This window comes from Balaenoptera borealis (genome assembly GCF_965194805.1).
Source record: "Balaenoptera borealis genome assembly, chromosome: 12".
NCBI classification, from domain to species: Eukaryota; Metazoa; Chordata; class Mammalia; order Artiodactyla; family Balaenopteridae; genus Balaenoptera; species Balaenoptera borealis.
Window position 1 is genome coordinate 85048770 of NC_138869.1, and position 20236 is coordinate 85069005.

The 20236-nt window shown below is 42.2% G+C and overlaps 1 protein-coding gene across 1 annotated transcript; it reads right to left on the bottom strand.

Moving 5' to 3' along the window:
* Positions 1-399: 399 nt before the first annotated feature.
* On the bottom strand, positions 400-5136 carry LOC309607591 (HLA class II histocompatibility antigen, DR alpha chain). The gene is made up of 5 exons (XM_082346294.1): positions 4972-5136; positions 2671-2916; positions 1946-2227; positions 1482-1647; positions 400-809 (listed from the first exon to the last, which is right to left on the bottom strand). Exons 1-4 carry the CDS (start codon positions 5048-5050, stop codon positions 1493-1495), a joined length of 762 nt encoding a protein of 253 aa, XP_082202420.1. The 5' UTR covers positions 5051-5136; the 3' UTR covers positions 400-809; positions 1482-1492.
* Positions 5137-20236: the final 15100 nt, after the last annotated feature.

The following is a 20236-nucleotide window of genomic DNA, read 5'->3' on the forward strand; positions in this document are numbered from 1 at the left end:
TGAACGCTCCTGTATTCTGCTCACTGCTCCACCACCATCTGTTCCCCACCATCTGTCTCATCCATTATCAGAAGTCTTCCTTAGGATTTAAGATTCACTCTCCTGAAGATCCAGATATCTCATTGATTTGGAGGCTTAAGAATCCAAACCAGATTATGAACGTGTTGCTAAGTCATCTCTCAACAAATAAACCCTACTCTAGGGTTTTCTATACAAGGACCAGACCACAGCAACTGGATTGCTGGCAGATCCTCTGAATGGACTTGGGTCCTAATAAACCGGACTATTTCTGATTAACTACAGAGCCTATAAGATACATTCAGCGTTCAGACATTTCAGGATGAAAGGATCACATATACTCCCCAGCCACCATGAAGAATTGGCTCAGATACCAAAAACTCCACTTAAGACCCACTCAAAGTTTATTGTATTCAGAAAAATCACAATTGCCGTCAGAAGAAACTCCAAATAATAAGTATACAAGAGATAGCCCATAGAACATTCAAAAAGTTCCATAGCAGAGAAAGGATCCTATGGGCTCTATTCCAAAGGCATTACATAGTGATAATAAAAAGACAGTGGAAAACGGAGGGAAAGCCAATACAAGAAGGAGCAATAGACAGGGAATAACTAGACATTAGAATTTGGAGATTGTAGAAGGCGTCTTTACTCTTAGAGTAGCTAAAGTGTTGGGAAGTGCTGAAGGATGGTTGTCATCACTGAGGTGAACAATTGGGGTACTGCCGGGTTTGTAGAGCTATTAAAGCAGAAATATCTTCATCGATCTTCTCTTTAACGAAGTCCATTACCTGTAGCAGGACACACACAGTTACTATAGAGTTTAAGATGAATATTTTGAGCTCTTACCTTCAGATTCCTTCCTCTTCAGCTTTAATCCTTTGACTTTGGAACAGTCTCTTAGTATTTGTGTGACCTCTTGTAAATACAACCTTTCCAACCTTCCAAGTAAGCACGAATGAGCAGACCATGCTTTACTTTCTCTTAGACCTTCTGACACTATTTTTCAGAATGGAGGGGTAAAAACAGGCTTTGGCCTCCAAGAGATTTCCACTTCATACAATGAATCTACCCTAAACCCCAAAGAGTGAAGCTCTGGAAATGCTTCAGAACAGATATCCTGCTCAGGAAATATAAGCCAGGAGGAGTCTTAATCTTGAAGTTGACTTTCCCAGATCACAGGACTCAGTATTCTAATGTGAAACAATTATTTTAGGTACTGGAGATAAGTTCTAAGACAGGAGGTGTGGTTTTAGGGGCACATGTATGGAAAGGAACGTAGGACTGTGAGGCTTTGGAGTATCAGATGACGGCAACGTCTGATTTTGTCCAGCAAAGATAAATCAAGGGCCATGACTTTTGCACTTGTTTTCCCTTAAAGGCATCACATGTCCTTTCCCTCACTCTGTTTCCTTCCTCTGGATCATTCCATATATGTCTTCCTCTGACCACAGCAAACCCACCTGCAGGTGCCTCACAGAGGCCCGCGGTGTTCAACAGTGTTGCCTTTGCGCACGCCCTTGATGATGAAAATTGTCCCAACAATGATGCCCACCAGAGCCACAATCAGGCCCAGGGCACACACCGCGTTCTCTGTGGTCTCTGGGAGGGGGGTTGGAGCTTCATACTCTGGGGAAAAATAAATCAGAGTACAGAATAATGCATGTGGTAGGGAGCAGCACTTAGGACCAAATATAGGGTACGTAGTCAAAAGAATATTTTTTCATCAACTAAATAAGAGGAAGACAGGATGACGCATTAAGGGAATTACAGATTAGAAGTGGGGAAAGCTGAGCAATGGGAGACCAGGAACAGGCATTGGAGCAGTTGTTATGAAACAGTTAGGGGACTTGTGGCCCCAAAGGGCCAGACGCATGCATCACAGGAGGAAACCGTAAAATACAGGAGATTGAAGGATGGTTCTTACCCCAGTGCTTGAGAAGTGGCTCCTCCAAACCCCAGTGCTCCACCTTGCAGTCATAGACATCCTCGGTTGAGGGCACGAAGGGGAGGTAGTGAAACTTGCGGAAAAGGTGGTCATTCCTGGGCAGGAAGACTGTCTCTGACACTCCTGTGGTGACAGGTTTGCCATTTTGAAGCCACGTGACATTGATCGCTGGTGGAGAAAACTTGTCGATGAAACAGATGAGGATGTTGGGCTCTCCCTCTTCCACAGGGGTGTTTGAGAGCACAGTCACTTCTGGAGGTACTGGGGGACAGGTGACAGAAATTAGCTTTCCCTGCTTAGTCCTGCCCTTCTCCCTCCCACCAAGGCTGAAAAAGCAATTGAAATTGTGCCCGAGAATCTGTGTCATGGTCTCAGATACCCAGCTCTAATACCCTCCCCCATGAACGGGAACCAACATTGAGGTGTAAAGATACCCAAGGACCTCATTCCTGGCTCCCCCAGCATGGATTCAGGGCAATGACTTTATGAGAGACTGTGGATGCTAGAGACGAGATGTGAGCACATCAAGAAAGGAACAAACTCATAAAGTTCTTGGGCTGGTGGCATGAGAATTTGGAGCTTGCATATGGCAAGAACAGGTCCCTGGGAGGGAAAGGCAGTCATAGTAACATAACACAAAGAGCTGAAGTATCTATCTAAAGCTACAATTCCCAAGTCTAGGAGTGCAGCAGAGAGAGAGGTACCATTGGTGTTTGGGGTGTGGTTGGAGCGCTTTATCATGATGTCCAGGTTGGCTTTTCCCACAGCAATATTGGCCAATGCACCCTGAGCCTGAAAGCTGGCAAAATTTCCAAATTCTTCAAGCCGCCACACTGTCTCCTTCCTTTCCAAATCCACGTGGAAAATCTCATCACCATCAAAGTCAAACATAAACTCGCCTGACTGGTCAGGGACCAGAGAGAATTCAGCCTGGATGATCACATGATCCTCTGAAAAGACAAGAAAGGGAATTAGGGTGGGAACCAGGAGAGAGTGTTGAAGAAGAACCCAGGATGTGAGACACACAAATGTGGGCAGGGGTAGTGGAAAGAGAGGGCCAAGTGGAAAGGAGGAGTGATGGAGAGTAGGGATGAGTGGGAAGATGAGGCCTGGGTGAAGGACATTCGTGTTCAACAGAGCTGGGAGTGGACAAGCAAAGGTTCAATTTAGAGAGTGTGGATTGAGGAAATGAGCTCTGAAAAACTAGAGTCTCGTGAAGCTTTTGTTTGACTCCATGTTACTGCCTGAGAAATGATTCCCTCTTTAGAATTTTAGCAGTAGCCCCTAAAAGAGAAATGTTCTCTCACTCTCTTGACCTAGGAATTAAATAATTTAAGCCAGAATCCCAGGGCATGTCTCAGAGCACCATAACTCTAAGAAGAGAGAAACAATGTTTAAAAGGTTGGGTTTGAACTCTGGAATCAAATTAAATCTCGAATTCTCATTCAGCTACCTAGTGATCTTGAGTACATTACTTTATCTATTTATATGTAGTTTTCCCATTATATTCCACTGTGGTTTTGCTTCTATGTTGGGTTTGTTTTTAAGATGAAATGAGACTAGTTTTAAGTAATTTCTTAGTATATCATCGGGATTACAACAAGTACTTTATCATCAGAAACTGCTTTATGTTTAAGGGCCAGACCCATGGAATATATGACTGGAGATTGTGGTACCCAAATAATTAAGTTTGAGACCTTGTAGCATTGTAGAGCACTCACTTTCCTGTATCCACACCCACACCCTGCATCCCTCTGAGGGAAGTATTATATTTGGATTGACCTCACCAACGTTCCCTTGCATCTTAAAGATCTTTAGATTGAGACTGTCATTAAGGGACATATTCTATTATGGTTGATAGTGAGAATAATCTACACCAAGGGAATAATGGACTTGAAATAAGAAAGCTACAGTTGAAGAGGAGGCTGCCTCTGTGGTGCATGTAAATGAGCGGTGGGTTTTAAAATCCAACTGTATATTGATAAACCTAGGGATTTATCTAGCATTTGCAGCTACACACACACACACACACACACACACACACACACACACACACACACACACACACATTCTAACTTCCTCTTTTAGCTCCAAGGGAAGCTATCTTTCCTGGAAGGCATCCTTGTATGTGGCTCTTTCTGGGCAATAGAAACCTACACTGTCATCATGGGTCTTGGAGCTAGGTTATTACTTTACCTATTTCCAGTCTACCTGCCACCTTCTTTGGGGGGCACTCTGGGCGAAGAATGTTTTTTCACAATACACCTTCACAACAGCACAATATTTGCTCTGGAGATGGTAGAGAGTAATATCAGACACTTCACTTCCTTACTCATTTTTCTACCCTCTTAAGAATATTACTAAGTTACAGTGACCAAAGATCCTTTTAAGATCCACTGTAATTGGGGTTATCACCGTCCCAAGAGACAGTAAATTAAATGCAATTCATATCAGCATGCCTGCCCTTCCCCCTCCCTCGGGTGAATGGTTGCTTTTTGGTGATTTTCCTTTCTAGTGATCTTTAGTATAATGTCTGTGCTCCAAATAGGCTGACAGAATTGACAGGCCAAAAGATAGCTACCGTGGCAAAAATAGTTAAGAACAGGTGTCCAGAAATCTCATATTTTTTTCTGACTTAATCCTCATGAAATTACATGAGGTTTTTAATTTTTACTAATTTTCCAGGAATGAAAAGTTAAAGAGCAGAAACGTATCTTGTTAATGCCTGTCAGAAAATATTTCCCTGAAAGTTTGGCTTATATCAAAGTCAATAGTATTAATCAGTATACAATTCAGTTTTGCTTCTCTAATCTAAATTTTACTTCAATTGCTGGTGAGCAGAGAACTCTTCTAACTACAATTTATTATAATGTTAGAGTTAGACCCAGAAAATACCTGTCACTCTTCTTTTTCACTCCAAAGATTGTCTTTCAAATGTCCACAATTCACTTCTCCGATGCTCTCAGAACTTATTTATCCCTACTTTTGATTCTTTCAGCACTTACCTGTGATAGCCCATGATTCCTGAAGGCTTATCAGAACAGTGATGAAAAATCCTGGTATTGGGACTCCAATTATGGCCATTTTCTTTTTAGGTGTCTCGATGAGGGTCAGTAGAGCTCAAGGTGGGTCACAACAGACTGGAATACAAGTAAAGAGAATGTAGGGTGTCAGAGTCTGACTGATTAAAATTTAGAATCAGTTGAGCTGCAGCCAATCAGAAAAATCGTTTGAGATGACACTGCTGTTGCTAAGGGAAGGACTTTTGCAAAGGGTCCAGGAAAGGTGATGCTTTGTTCATTAGATGAAAAGGAACTTCTTAATCAATCAAACAAACTCACAACCAAACAAAAAGAACAAAAAAATCGAGTTTTCAAGAATGATGGGCAATCACTCAGAGACTCTTCCATCCCAATCCAAGTTCCAGAAATGGATCTGCCTGAAGCACATTAGTGAGAATAGAATCAATGGAAATATCCTAAGATGAGAGTTAATGGCAGATCATGTCTCTGTGCTGTGACAGCCGGGGAATTTATTTAAGGGACAGTAGTTCATCTCAAAAGAAGGTAAATGGTCAGGCTATGAGGAATGCCTGAATCTTGGCAGTGTCGGGTGACAGAGCTGCCCTTAAGGCACCTCTTACTGCTTCAGGCTCCCTCCAGTGTCCTAGACTCCAAGGTGGCCAACTCTGCCCAAGAGTTTGGGATCCCTGACAGTTCAGGAGAACATCAGAAGAGAAACTCTGAGTTCCAACACTCCCAAAGCTCGAGATGTATGGAAAGCTACACCTTGGAACATAGGTAGTGGTTACTGGAGACAGTAGACTGGAAAGGGGGAATTCTATTCCTAATTCCTGTTACCTTAAATATGTCCTGAGATTGGAAAAGACTTCTGGGCACATACCTTTCCTGAAGAATCAGATAGATGAATAAAGAGAGTAAATGGGGCAGAGCTTATTTTACCTGGAAGACTAGAGATAATAACCTGTAGGAGGGCTTTACCATTACTTCCTCATGATGAAAGTTCTGATTCAAAGAATTTATCTTGATGTTCACTGTTGAGAATACTGAAAGTTAGCACATGTTGACTGACCCTCATTTTTTGAAAATATAGCAAAATAGAAAGGAAAGTGTTAAACCAACCCTAGAAAGGGCTGGAATCCAAATACTTGCAAGGAGGAGAGACCTGGCAGTGAGGCGGCTCGTGAGATGGTGAGTTTACTCTTTAAGATCAGTCATGACACATATACTTAGGGTGGGTTTTCCACAGTGTTTTCTACACTGCTGAGGTCTTATCCTGCCCTACAACTCCCATCCCAGTTCAGAAGAGCCAAGACTCTACACATGGCTGATTTTCTGATTGTATCTAAGGGCTTTGGACATCCTCTGATACTGACTTCTAGATGCCTGGGAGGATGCACACACAGTTCTGCCCTAAAATTGTTGAGGACTGTGTTTCCTGGAGGCACTGGAATGGGCCAGAGGAGACTTCTACAGTATCAGTCTCTGCTGAGAGTCTGATCCTATAATTTCGGTTTGTCATCTCCTCTATCCTAACCTCCTCTAATCACACTTAACCAATATAATTTTTCTGTGCTTGCCCTTTGCTGGCTGCCATAATGCCTTGTTCTTACAAGATGCTCAATATATGTACAGTAAACTCAGAGACTATATATGTCTCTGTGTTCTACATGTTGTAATAGCACCTTCAACCCAAGATGTTGCTCAGCAACTTATGATGTCATTTAGTCCTAAAACACTGATTGGTTCTCCTCATGAGATTACTAAACTGGGGAGTCTTTAGAATAGACTTTCAGTTCCCTTTCTCTGTGATGAGAAAGAAGTTTCTATTTGGACATTAATCATGGTTCCCTGTTTTCTCCTGACCTCTAACTTCCTGTGTGTTTGCGGGAATTTCTGAGGGCGCCTGAATGAGGTTGTCTCGGTAACATCAAAAGGCGAGGAGCCTCTGTACTAGTCGAAGTTCGTTCAGGAAATAGAAATCCCTGAGGACACCCTAAATGGGATTATTTGTTACAATTCTACTCTATTATAGGGAATTATACCTCAAAACTGTTGGAAGCCTGGAGGAGCACAAATCAGTTACAGACCCCTAACTTTGTGAGGGAGGGACCTGTAGGAGCCACTGCTGGCATCATGGCTCCTCTAGAGCTCAGGGGGAGGGAATGTCTCGGGAACACAAGGATGCCGCCAACACAAGACCCCGGTCCGTGAACCCTTGTATCCACGACCTGAGAAACCTTCAGCCTGTCTCTGCTTCCCGAATCTCACAATCCTAAATTTCACTTGCAGAATGTAGACCACATTCAGAAACCGGGGGTAGGGAGAGCCTGGGAAATGTAATATTCTTGGTTTTATTCCCTACTATACAGACAAGACCATAGAAGCAAATAGGAATTTTTTTAAAAACTACTAAATGCAAATATATCTCTCTACCTCTATCTCTGTATCTCTATTTCCCCCATAGTTCACTCGGGTTCTCCCCACAGTCCAAACTTAGAACCAGAGAAAATGTTATTTTGGAGTAAAAGGCGAGGGCTTGGAAATGAGATCGCTTTCTCCTTGGACCCAGGTCAAGTCTGGGACCTCGCTGCTTCATGCTTGTGTGGTTTGAGCTCTGAGAGCCTCCAACCCCCTCCTTTAGCTGCCTTTCCCTCCTTTTCCCTCTAGTACTCAGAGTCTTCATGGTGTTTCTCCTGCTGAGGACTTCCTACCAGAGGATCTTTGGGGATGTTGATCTAGGCATTTCCTCCCCAAGTCCCCATGTAAAAAACTCTCCTTGTTCGCTATCATGTCTCCTCTCCATCCTGAGAGGGGGCAAAGGCTAATCTGCAGAAATAAATCTGTGTCAGACTGAAAACTGCCAACTGATGACATCAACAAATGTGCTGGGATGATGGGTTAATGGACCTTCCTAAGATGTCCTGTGTGAATAAAGGGGTCCATGGTGTTTGGGTTCATCTCTACCCTGGGAGGATGAGAGTTTGAGAGTTTGATTCATTTTTTTCTTTACCTCCACTTGAAATCTGATGCTTCAAAGGCCTGAGTTTGTACAGGCTCTCAGGGGTGTGAAATCACTTTTCTTTGTGTAGCTTTTGTAAATAAGGATTTGCCAACACACACACACACACATTCACACACACGTGGGGAGAGGGGTTGGAAACTTCAAATCCACATCTCAGAGTATTTCCACAGGCCCCATTGTTATGATTTGAGCATCTAGAGTCAGATTGTTCTATAATTCCCAATTTTCTTGTCTCTTCTAATAGGCTGAACTTGGTAGTTGAGAGACTGTGAAGGAAAAGTTTCATTCGAAAAATCACCAGCGAAGCCTGAGAGTGGCTGCCTTCACCAGCTGCCTCCTTGTGCCTGGACAATGGCTGATTCACTCCTTCAACTTTCTGTTCCTTCCATGTTTTGGCAAATTATTTTCAGAGCCATTTCCAGCTCCATCTATCATCTTTGCCACCCCGTGGCAAAGTTAAACGTGAGGAATGAATCCCTAGGCCTGCTTACTGGCTGGATTAGGATAAGGAAGGTGGTAGAAGATGATCAAAAAGTACCTTGTAGTTAGGTTTCAAGTCTGAATGTTATGATAAATGAAAGACATTTTCAAAAAATAGAGGTCATGATGAGAAGGTGGCTCTCGTGCGCATTGACATAGCACGGGTCAAGCGTAGAGTGTCAGAGGGAAGTTTGTTAGGTGATCACAGTAGAACACGGGAGAACATGAGTGGGTGAATGTCATCTAACACACAGGGCATTTCAAGACTTAGATAGGATAATACATGAGAAATGACCAATGCCGTAAAATGCTTTAGCAAAATCAATGTTTTTATCTAACTATGATGAGAGAGAATTACCTATTTTTGATCTAAGGTTACTTTTGAACTTTGAAGTTTTATGGTAGAAAGAAAGGTGAGAAATCGGCCAGAGAACTGTCATTGGTTTTACTGAAAGTCTTTTTTTTTTTTTTTTGGTGCGGTCTTTCTCCCTTACCAATTAAAATATTACTAATAAAATAGTAAATATCATATTAAATATTACCATTATATTTTCTACCATTATATTTCCAATTTATTCTGAGGAAACCAAGATTTACAGAAGTCTAGCCCTTTGGTCAATGTCTCACTTAGAAAGTGGGAAGGTAGTTTTGTAAATCACGTCTCTAACTCTATAGCCAGTAATATGTGGAGTCCAAGAACGAGTCCATTCAAAACACTAAAACCACTCCCACCACAAATGCAGCCTCAGGTGGGGATGACAGTTGTTTTGTCTTGTACACCGTATTTATTGGTGAATATTTTAAAAGTTCTTAGTAAACGTGGCTTTCCTTTGAGGTTGTTTTGGGTTTTTTTTGGGTTTTTTTGGTTTTTTTCCCTAAAGCATAGTGAAAGTGGGACTAGGCTTCCCTCTTGTGGTCAATAGTATTTAATTCTTCATATCAGTTTTTCTGACATTGAGCATTCAGAAAGCTAGTGAATGATCCAAGATTTTAAAAATCAGGATGCTTTAACTAATTTTTTCCTCATGTACATACTCAGAAATTCCCAGATGTGTTTGATCTAATTAGGTTGCTTAAATGGTTTGCAATTTAAAAACCTTTAAAACCTTTTTATACCAAGCATCACAATGCTTTTTTTTGGATAAGCACACAAACAAAACATGGAATGTGTTTCTTTTAAGTAATTTGAAAAATAAAATGATGCTTGATAAAGAAAACAAGTAACTGTAAATCACTTTCATTCTTGTGGGTAAAAGTTTAATACCCTTTCTATTTCTCCAGGACAAATTTAATCTTAGACTAAATCTCTAGCTCTTTTTAGGAAACCTAAGAAAGGAAGAATGTCAGCTAACTTTCTAGACAAAATTATCTATTGTAAAAAATGGCTTTTGCTTGGTAAGTTGTATTTGGCTAGGAGGAATATCTGATGAATTATAACAAGTGTGGGAACCCATACATAGCTTGGGCATCTCTGAATGCAGTGACCCTTGTAATTGGGCATGCACTTACCAGGGGTCTGGAAGCTTTGCTCATGAACTTGATGCAAAGGGCATTGACTCCAAAAAGATGAGGATTCTACCGCAGGGTAGATGCCACTTTCACAGGTGTAAATTCATCTTGCACCTAAGCTGTCACTTAGGGGTGAGGTGGGCAGAGACCAGCACCTGGTCTGCATTATGGACTGTTTCAAGAACTTCTCCCACTGAAGAGAATGATAAGATGCTGCTCCCTTGAAATGCTTTGATTCTGTCTGCTATCCTTCTGAGTGAATCTGAGAGCTAAGTAAGCCTGAATATTTGATTAAACCTAAGAAGATTCCCTGGGTCTTCATACATGGACCGTTTTCATTTTATTTATTTTTTGCACATATATGTGTATATGAGACATCCTCGGTGTTATTAGAGATCCCCCTCTAATAAGTGTCTGCTTCTACATTTACACAGATAAAGGGGTTACTAATGTCCCATCTTGCTTTGATCACTCTTCCCACATTTTCCTGTAGTAGCACCATAGCCCCAAACAAGTCTCCTTATCACCACCACCTTGTGATTTATTAAAGTGGCAGAAAGTTTGAGGCAGGTAGTTTCCCTATATGTTCATGATTAAGTCTAATAACCAATGGGTTTAACTTCCATATGACATTTAACATTTGTATTTCTTCTGATTTGTCCCAATGTACATCATGTGAAAACACTAAAAAAAATTTTTTTTTAAAAATAATACTTTTGAAATCGGTATTTGAATATCCTTAAGATGCTATTTCTATCTTTAGACTCATAATTTTTTTTGCATCACGTCACTCTTGCTGTCTATCAACGCTGCTTTGGGAATCAAGAAATTCTACCATTTCTCTTTGTGAATTGCTTTGCTCCTACCTGCATGGATAATTTAGGTTTTCAATATATGTGGATTGCAGGAAACAGGTTTCTGTCTACTCTGAAAGCACTCACAGCACAGGAGAGCACCTCTTCCTCTGGCGTTACCCTGTCTGGGATCATCCTGATGCTCAATGCCAGGGAGACGTACCACTGCTGCAGCCTCCTCCCTCGTACAAAGCTGGGACTTTCCTTAAAAAGCTCTCTAGAGCCCCCAAATGAAGGTGTGGGCAAAGGGTCCTCCATCCCTCACATGGATTGATGCTCACCTGGACTCTGCAGATGTCCCTGGGATTCTGGGGAAAGGGGTAGGGAATGCAGTGAACAGGAAGTCTCCTGTGAAAAAGTGAGATGAGAGTTACCATCATTAAACCTTTAGGCACGTAAAGTCCATGATCTGGAAAACCTAGTCTTAGGTAGGAGTTTTTATAACACTTAGGATGTGTCCCTGATGGTGACCCCATATGGATGGTGGAGGTATGTTCCATTCATATTGCTTGCACCATGTCACACCTGGATCACGCACCAGTGTACTCACTGGGCTTCATTAAACAACCAGGCACTGGATGACACCGTTCCCACGTGTCCCCTCATCAGGCTGGTTTCAATGGCACTCCTGTTGCAATTGGGTAGACTTTCTGTCAGGCTTCTGTGAAACTGATGTCACATGTGGGGAAATAACTCAACATATTCAGCTGCGGTATGGGCTGTTTTGCCCTGGACGAGACAGCAGAGCAACTGCTGATAATGGTCAGCAGCTAGAGACCCATACTTGCTTATGCAGAGCCTTGTAGGCACGTCTGGAGGCCAAGAGAGAAAGCCAAGAGTGACGATCAGGCACTTAAACTGCACAAAGAATCAATTTCTGCTTTATGCTGGCTCCCACCTGGAGAAGGTATAAGGATAAAGTTTCAAGTAGGGACAGCTGTGTGGTGCTGGGCAGTGAGATAAGGGTGGAGGGGAGGTGATAGGGCTGCCAATGACCCCCATACCCACTCAGCCTGTTCAGACCCCAAATCTGAAATCACAAAGATGGGTCTCACCAGAGGTCCAGTACACAACACAGAAGACCCTGGAGAAAAGGTAGGAGCCCTAGAGATACACATATTTTTTTCTTTTGTGAAGGATCTGATACATTATTGTGAGTTGCCCTGAGAGAGAAGCCGGTTCTTTGGATTATATTCCTGTTCTGGAGGCATCTCTCACCCTTGAAAATCTGCCTATATGTTCAGCATGCTTCAAGGTGATGGCTCTGGAAAGTTGAAGCAAGTTTGGTGCAGAAGGTCAGGGTCCATAAACCTATAAAGTTCGCCTCTCAGATTGGCTCTGATGTGCTAGGATGCAGGCCAGGGTTGGAGGGGGCTTTGGTACTTTCCTGACAAAATTTTTTTGCCATTCCTCTTCTCTATTTAGATTTATTGCTCCTCAGTCCTACCAGTCTTACTGCTCCCCAAGAAAAATTGCCCAAGGGGCACATGAGTTTAGTTATTGCAAAATTATGTGCAGTAGGAAAAGACTGGAAACAGCTCAGATGTCCATTTCAAGTGACAGGTTGAACAAATAAAGTACAGACACACAACAGTGCAATGAAGCTGTTAAAAGTAATCATGAGGGAGGGGAGGACAAGCAGAGAAGCCCTAGAATAAGGGACTTTTGGCCTGGGCTTTGCAGGTATCGGTAACTGGAGCAGCAGAAGCTACAACTGAAGGCAGAGGCTGGAACTGGTGCCCAGAAGAAATAATGTCACTGGACCACGGAGCCAAACATAGAGCTTATCGCGGAGAGCTGCCTAATTTCGCCAACGGTTCCTGGATTTTCCCTCACTCTTCTCCTCTGCTGATGTAAATGTTTCTTTATGATAAAAATCTCTGAATGGTTTCCAGACCGGAGAAAAAAATCTGACCATGTGAGCAGCTGCAGACAGCGCTCTCCCCACGTGGACCTGCTCCTCCTTGGTGATATTTCCTGCTCTTGTGTCTTCTGATTATGTCAACTACACACCAGTCATCATGCACCAGGAATTAATTTCAGCTGAGCTGATCTTATTTAGGCAAGAAGTGAGGATTGTGGGACTGCTGAGTTCTTCCAGGGGGTGGTCACGTCCATAAGGGAATTATGATTATCGTGCTGCTTACAGAGCACTGTCAGCACGGAACGCTATCAGAAAGTGACTGGTTACCATGCGAGAGTGACTCTAATGCCCTACACAGTGGCCAGCAGGAGAGAGCCAATGCTGAATATGCACCACTCCGAAAATCCAGGTGAAGGTCACTTTCAATAGCCCTAAGAAAGTTATTTATGTTTGTGAATTTAGCTATAATTTATATGAAGATATATAAAGTTATGTAACCATTCAATGGTTAACAGATACTTAAGTTGTTTTCAATGTTTCGCTCTTATGAATAAAGTTGTTATGAGCTCACAACAGTTTCTCTAGGTGCATATTTAAGAGTATAATGCAGTATGTACCTCTTTTCAATGTTACTATGTAATTTTGACTTTCAAAATGACTGCATCAATTTATACTCCCATCAGCTGTATACTGGCAGAAACATTGTTCCACATCCTTGCTTACAACTGATATGTTTCGACATTTTTATTATTTTTCCAGTGTGTTTTTGGTTTGCATTCCTCTGATTAGTACTGAGGAGGTTGAACGACTTTTCATATTTGTACATAATTTAGGTATCTTGGCTGTAGAATGTTTCTTCTTGCCTTTACCACTTTTTTTTTTTACCCTGCACATTATAAGTTTTAGAATTGTTTATTTCTACACAGCAAACCTGCTGGGAACATTGATCAGGATTATGTTGAGGAGAACTGGTGTTTCAGCAATATCAATTCTTCCACAACCAGCCATATACTATCTCTCCATATATTGGAGATTTCATTAATCTCTCTCATCAGAGCTTTATAGTTTTCACTGTAGAGAGAGCAAACATATTTTGGTTAAACTCATCTTTAAGTATTTTATGTTTTTATCGCTGTTGGAATTACCTTTTAATTTTATACGCAGTATTCTGCTGCTAGCATATAAGATTACAATTGTTTTGTTGTATGTTGCCGTCGTTAAATTCACACATTCTGGACATTTTAATAACTTTCTTAGGGTTTTCTATGTAATCATATAAAATGCTTTCCAGGCTGCAATGTTCATTCTTTGTCCAAAAGAGTCTGAAACAACGGGAAATCTGCTTGGCTTACATTAAACTTTAAAGTAATATTATTTTGAGAAATAAAGCCTGATTAATCAAAACAATTAAAGAATATTTTAAAGATTGTTTCTCATACCCAATTTTATGTTAAATTACAACCAGATACAGTTAATTAAACATCTTAGACGTGATCATGGAACTAGTCACCAATTGTTTCCATGTTCCAGTTTAAATAATTTTCATAGCCTTCAGGGTGTAGATTTCCTTTCTCTCTGCCAATATCTGGAATACTCTTTATTCTCACGTGTGTCCACAAGTAGATATTTCTCCGATGTTGAAAGCTCCGTGTCCCTGACAGTTGCTCCACCTCCGCCAGCTCTTGCACCCGTGGCTCACAGCTCTCAATGAAGTATGAACCATGCCGTATGTTCCATCCCGTGAAGCATCTCCTCCATAAAGATTTTCTTGACTCCCTCATTCGTCACTGAACTATTATAATTTAGTGCCTATGTTCTCTCCTCTTAAAACTGTAAATGCCCTTGAGAACTGGATTTATAATTTTTTCAGCGTTGCTTCTTTAGGAGTGCCTGGTGATGAAACACGGTAACAATGAATGTAAGATAAGGAAGCAGCCTCTCTCTCAAGAAACCTTTCCTTTTTCCTTTCGCCTCCCCTTCAGTCTCTCTTTCCGTGTCTTTCTCTCCTTCTCTTCTTTTCCCATCCCCACTTGTATCTATAGGGTGGTTCAGTCACCGAATTCTGGAGCCCCAGGAGACTGGAGCAGATTCAGCAGCATCAGTTTTCCTATTTCTGCTCCCATTTCGCAAAATTTACGAAAGGAAGAGATTGGAAGTTAGGATCTGGGACATTTTAGGACCCAGCTCTCAACCCTCCCCACCGCACTCAGAAAGTCGCTAGCCTCCTTGAAACCTGGTGCACGTTCTTGGACAAACATGCCATCTACTGGTCACATGAGGAACTGCAATAGCCTGCTTGGGACTGCCAGGAGGGCCGAGCACAGTATTTGAACCAAGGAAGTATGGGAGGGTACAAGGGTGCAAAGGCAGGAGGCTTGCTAGGTTGGTGTGCTTTTCTTTAACCCTCTTTTCCCCAACATTCAGAAGGTTCTCCTATTTCCGGTGTGAGATGCTTGGCTATCTCTGTGATTGTACATTCTCTGGGGTCCTGGGAGGAGTTTGCAGTTATTAAGACACATCCTGTGGTCCTCCTAATTCCCAAACTGAGGCATCTGTGCTAGTTTGCTAGTGCGTTAGTGTGTGTTTCACCAACTCTTCCCATGAGCTTCACTCCTACAGGCTAAAACCTGCAGCGGAATCAATTTTACATAGTTTTATCACTTTCGAAAAGTCATGGATGATAATTAGTGACTGTGTTTACAATTCTGTAACTTTCTCACAAAAGTAAATTTCAAAGTAAAAACTGAAATTTAAAAGTACATTTTAAAAAATTTAAACACTTCAGAGGAGTAATTGGTTTGTCAGACACTTTTTGGATTCTAAGACTGGGATGGCTCTAACAGTACAATGAGCTCTTCAGCTAGGATTTAGCTCAGTCCCCCAACCCTAAATGTTTCGGTATTTTAAGCACCACTGTGCAAAAGTTCCACTGCTTTTTATTTTTATACTGACTTCTGGTGGAAAATCTGTAAGATGGGGAGATTTTGTTAAGAAAGCTGGATCTGAATGAGAGTCCTTGGGGCCAATCACAGTATTACAGTTACCCTATTTTTGTGGCAGGAACTTTAGAAATCACTATATTCTTCCTTCTCCTTTAAATGATTCCTCAGTCTGTAGGATCTCACTTTGTCACTGATTCTTTTTCCTCCTGGGTTTTGGCCAGATGGCAAAGCCGTGCTTCCCTTTGATTTAAAGGAACATGGTCATGGCCCTAAGCCCCGCAGGTCTCCGGAAGAGAAGCACAATTCCATGTCCATTGTGTCCCCTACTGAGGCCAAGGTGACACTGGATAAGGTAGAGTAGGACAGGGAGGCATACACACCAAGGAGTCCTCAGAGATCTTCCCCGAGCATTTATTACCACATCACCTTCATCTCTATGGACCTGAGATATCACAGCGGGGCCTCCAATATGGCCACGGACACAGAGTAACTTGCTTCTACCCCTTCAGGACTTGGGTTAATCTTCAGGCTGTTTATACCTGGGAACACACCACCCTTTGGGGTGCAACATTCCCAGAGGTCAGGGTTGCTGACTTGCCCCTGTTTGGTCAGCTTCCTCCTCCACACAAAGCCCCCCTGGTGGGTCTACTTCCTCCCCCTACTGTCCCTGTCACGGGTAGCTTGAACGTCTCATTTTAGGCTCGAATATTGCCTTCAAGTGAGGGAATCATCCCCCTCTATCAAAGCTAATTATCTTTTATCCTGTGTCAGAAAAACACATTTGCGAGAGGAACAGATCCAAGAAATGTTATTTTAAACAAGATTTTAGATCTTCGGGCTTCTTCCAAACAATAGCGAGAGTCAGACTTTCCTATCTGTAGTTGTTCCAGAGCGTCAAAGGTGATGGAGGAGAGAGACATAGAAGGTTACCCTTCCCGAGGTGCCAACTGCACTGTGGTCATGCATATGAAGAAAGCCCACCGTCCAACTCTGAGCATCAACCCCCCTCCCCACTCTGTGCTTTGGGGAACATTAGACAAGACACGTGCCTCAGCATCTGGGTGGGCATCTCAGAGCCCTGCCAGTGCTTTCTCCCCTCTAGTCAGAAAACAAACCAAGAAGACAGTAGAATGATAGACTGCTCTGCCACCAGGATATGAGAGTTGAGTTGATACTTTTTCTTTCTTTTGCCCAGAGATAACTCTACGTTTATAAGACCCATTGATAGGGGACTCCATGAAATAATTATCACCTTTATGGTGAGTCCACCTGACAACTCTCAAAATAGATTTCCACCAGGTCCCCCAAATAGAAGTTGACAGTGATCACCTGAATTTCTCTGAATTCATAGCAAGAGTCCTGATGTCCTCTCTCAATAAGGCTTTTTCTCTTATTTTCATTTATCTCCCCTATTGTTTTAGCCTCCGACCTTTCCAAGACTCTCTACTCCCAATAATGAAACCTAAATAGGGATTTTGTGTCACAGTTATATTTTCACATACCCTTTAGGAATGTTCAAGTGTGAGTAGCATACATTTTAAAGCTAATGAAATTGAAACCTCAGAAATGAACAGAATTATCCAAAGAAGAAGCTTGCCCAAATTTATAGCAAAACTAGAATTTAAATCTCAGACATCCTAAGCTCAGGGCTCCTTTTGTCATCTACTAGCTAAGAGAGTCTTGAATGTGTGTCATACAGGACAGTAGCATTTGGAGGAGGAAAGGTCTGGAGTGAATCAGGTTTTGAACAAAAGCCCTTGAGGGGCAGACAGTGAGCATGTCTCTGCTGCCATCTGGTGGCCATATTGATGCATGACACACTTTCCCTCCATCCTCCTGCCTTCTCTGGAATCCTCATTCTCCCTGGTTTCCTCACTGATAGGAGCATTTGTCTTGTTTTCATGCCTCTCTCTTCCACATACCAACATGTCCCTACACAAAATGAATATCCATAATCCACAGCATAATTCAGGACACAGTTCTTATTTCAAAACTGGGGTCCCCTTGAAAAAGTGTATGTACGGGCCTTTTGTGAAGAGATGCATAAAATTTTAAATAGAGCTTCTTTAAGCGGTCAGTTGGTGCTAATGTGACTGACCATAAACAAAACGCAAAGACAAGTCCTAAGGTCCTGGGAAAATTCCAACAACATATACCATCAAGACGATACAGAATATGTGTCATGAGTAGAATATTTTCATACCACAAAATTGGGTGTGAAAAAATAAATTTCTGTGTTTTCCTATTACTGATCCTAATTTTTATGTCAAGCCCTATAATGTCTTAGAGCAAAGGGGTCAATCTAGTAATTTCCAGAAAATTCCGTGGCTTTCACAACAATTAATAATTTAAAAACAGCTCTCTGCCCAGGGTTATTTCTAAGTCCCCAGGTAGGAGGTGGTGCAGGGCTGGTGCAGAAGGCTCTCCTCATATTTACAGCATTGGCTCCCACTGTATGTCATGGTCACACTGCCCCTGCTCGTCCCTGTCCTTCCCATATTGGTGATGATGACTGTTATATCCATACCATCACTCTCCTCTTCCTGTATCACCCCATGCCAGCATTTTAGGCAGCAAATTTTCATTCTAATAGTTGAAGCTTCCAGGGCACAATTCTTCTTGCCTTGGGTAGCTTTCCCTTTCCTGCTGCTCTTTGGTTCTGTTGTAGGAGAGAGACGTCTGTGGCACCGCTGCCATTCTGGGAATCAGAGGTGAAGTGGGGCACGGTCCCTTCTACCCTCATTGAGAGAAAGAAACAGGATAAAGGAACTTTCACCAATGTTTAATTATTTTTGTCTCCTCTTCAAACCCCTCATCCTCCACAATGGGAAGGGTCTTTATCTACACTGAAGATTGGAGGGAAAACATTCTTCATTAAGAATAGCAGTTTCAAGTTAGATGGCCCAAATATGGGCTGATCATACCAGAGGAGAGGAAGAAACCTCAGGAAAAAAAATCAGCTTAAACACTACCACACCATAATGTTGCATATGCTTCTATTTTACATTGAAATGAACACCTAAAATTAAATTTAAATTGTTCTGGAGAGGGAATTCCCTGGTGGCGTGGTGATTAACAATCCGCCTGCCAATGCAGGGGACACAGGTTCGAGCCCTGGTCGGGGAAGATCCCACGTGCTGCAGAGCAATTAAGCCCGTGCGCCACAACTACGGAGCCTGTGCTCTAGAGCCCGAGAGCCACAACTACTGAGCCCGTGTGCCACAACTCCTGAAGCCCACGCACGGAGATCCTGTGCTCAGCAGCAAGAGAAGCCACCGCAATGAGAAGCCCGCAAACCGCAACGAAGAGTATCCCCCGCTCACCACAACTAGAGAAAGCCAGCGCACAGCAACAAAGGCACAACGTGCCAAAAATAAATAAATAAATAAAAAAGAAAAAAAGAAAAAATTGTTCTGGAGAACTCTTGAATTCCTGAGAATATACAGGCATACCTCGGAGATACTGCAGGTATGATTCCAGACCACCACAATAAAGCAAGTATCACAATAAAGGGAGTCACACAAATTTCTTGGCTTCCCAGTGCTTATAAAAGTTATGTTTACACTGTGCTGTAGTCTATTAAGTGTACAGTAGCATTATGTCTAAAAAAGTACATATCTTAATTAAAAATACGTTATTGCTAAAAAATGCTAGTCATCATCTGTGCCTTCGGTGAGCTGTAGGAGTAGCATCAAAGATCACTGATCACAGATCACCATTCAAAAATAATAATAATGAACAAGTTAGAAGTATTGCAAGAATTACCAAAATGTGACATGAGACATGAAGTGAACAGATGCTGTTGGGAAAATGGTGCCAATAGACTTCCTTGACTGAGAGTTGCCACAAACCTTCAATTTGTTTAAAAAAAAAAAAATGCAATATCTGGGAAGCATAATTAAAGGAAGTATGCCCGTATCTGCAGACCCCCAGGGGTACTTGCACTCTGATTCAAGAAAATGGACTTAAGAGGACTTTAAAAGAAAATCTAACTTAAACCAAAACAGACACACACACACAAAATGTGCCTATAACTTCCATCATCATAATTTTTGTGCCTAAACGTTGTGTTGAGAAGCTTATTAAATTTCTTTGGTTTAATGTCTGAGAATAATTAAGCTCTTTATTACCCAGCAAAGGGAGATAAAGAACCAAAGTTAAAAGAGCAATAAACTAGCACGGAGGAGACCTTGGCCTGGCGCTCTGATCCTGGAGAAGGTAATGCCTTTCTCTGGGCCTCTGTTTTCTCATCAGTGAATAGAGGGGAAGGATATTAGGTATTCAGTCGTGCTTCCTACTCTAAGCCCCATGCACACTGTATTCTGGTGGAAACTTGGCATTAGATGGAAGTCCTTGACGTGTGGGTAGGTAGAGGGGATGCTGTAGACAGACCACCAGCCTGAGGTGCTGTGTGAAGACCTGATGAGATGGCACAGATGGGTGTCCAATGGGACCTGGCTTTCTGGGGAAGGGTGAGGAGTGTAAATGTCACGGTTTGGTCTGCAGCTCTAAAGAACTCATAACTAAACCCAGCCAAAGTTCACTCGCCATCTCAGTTTCACTTTCCAGAGGATTA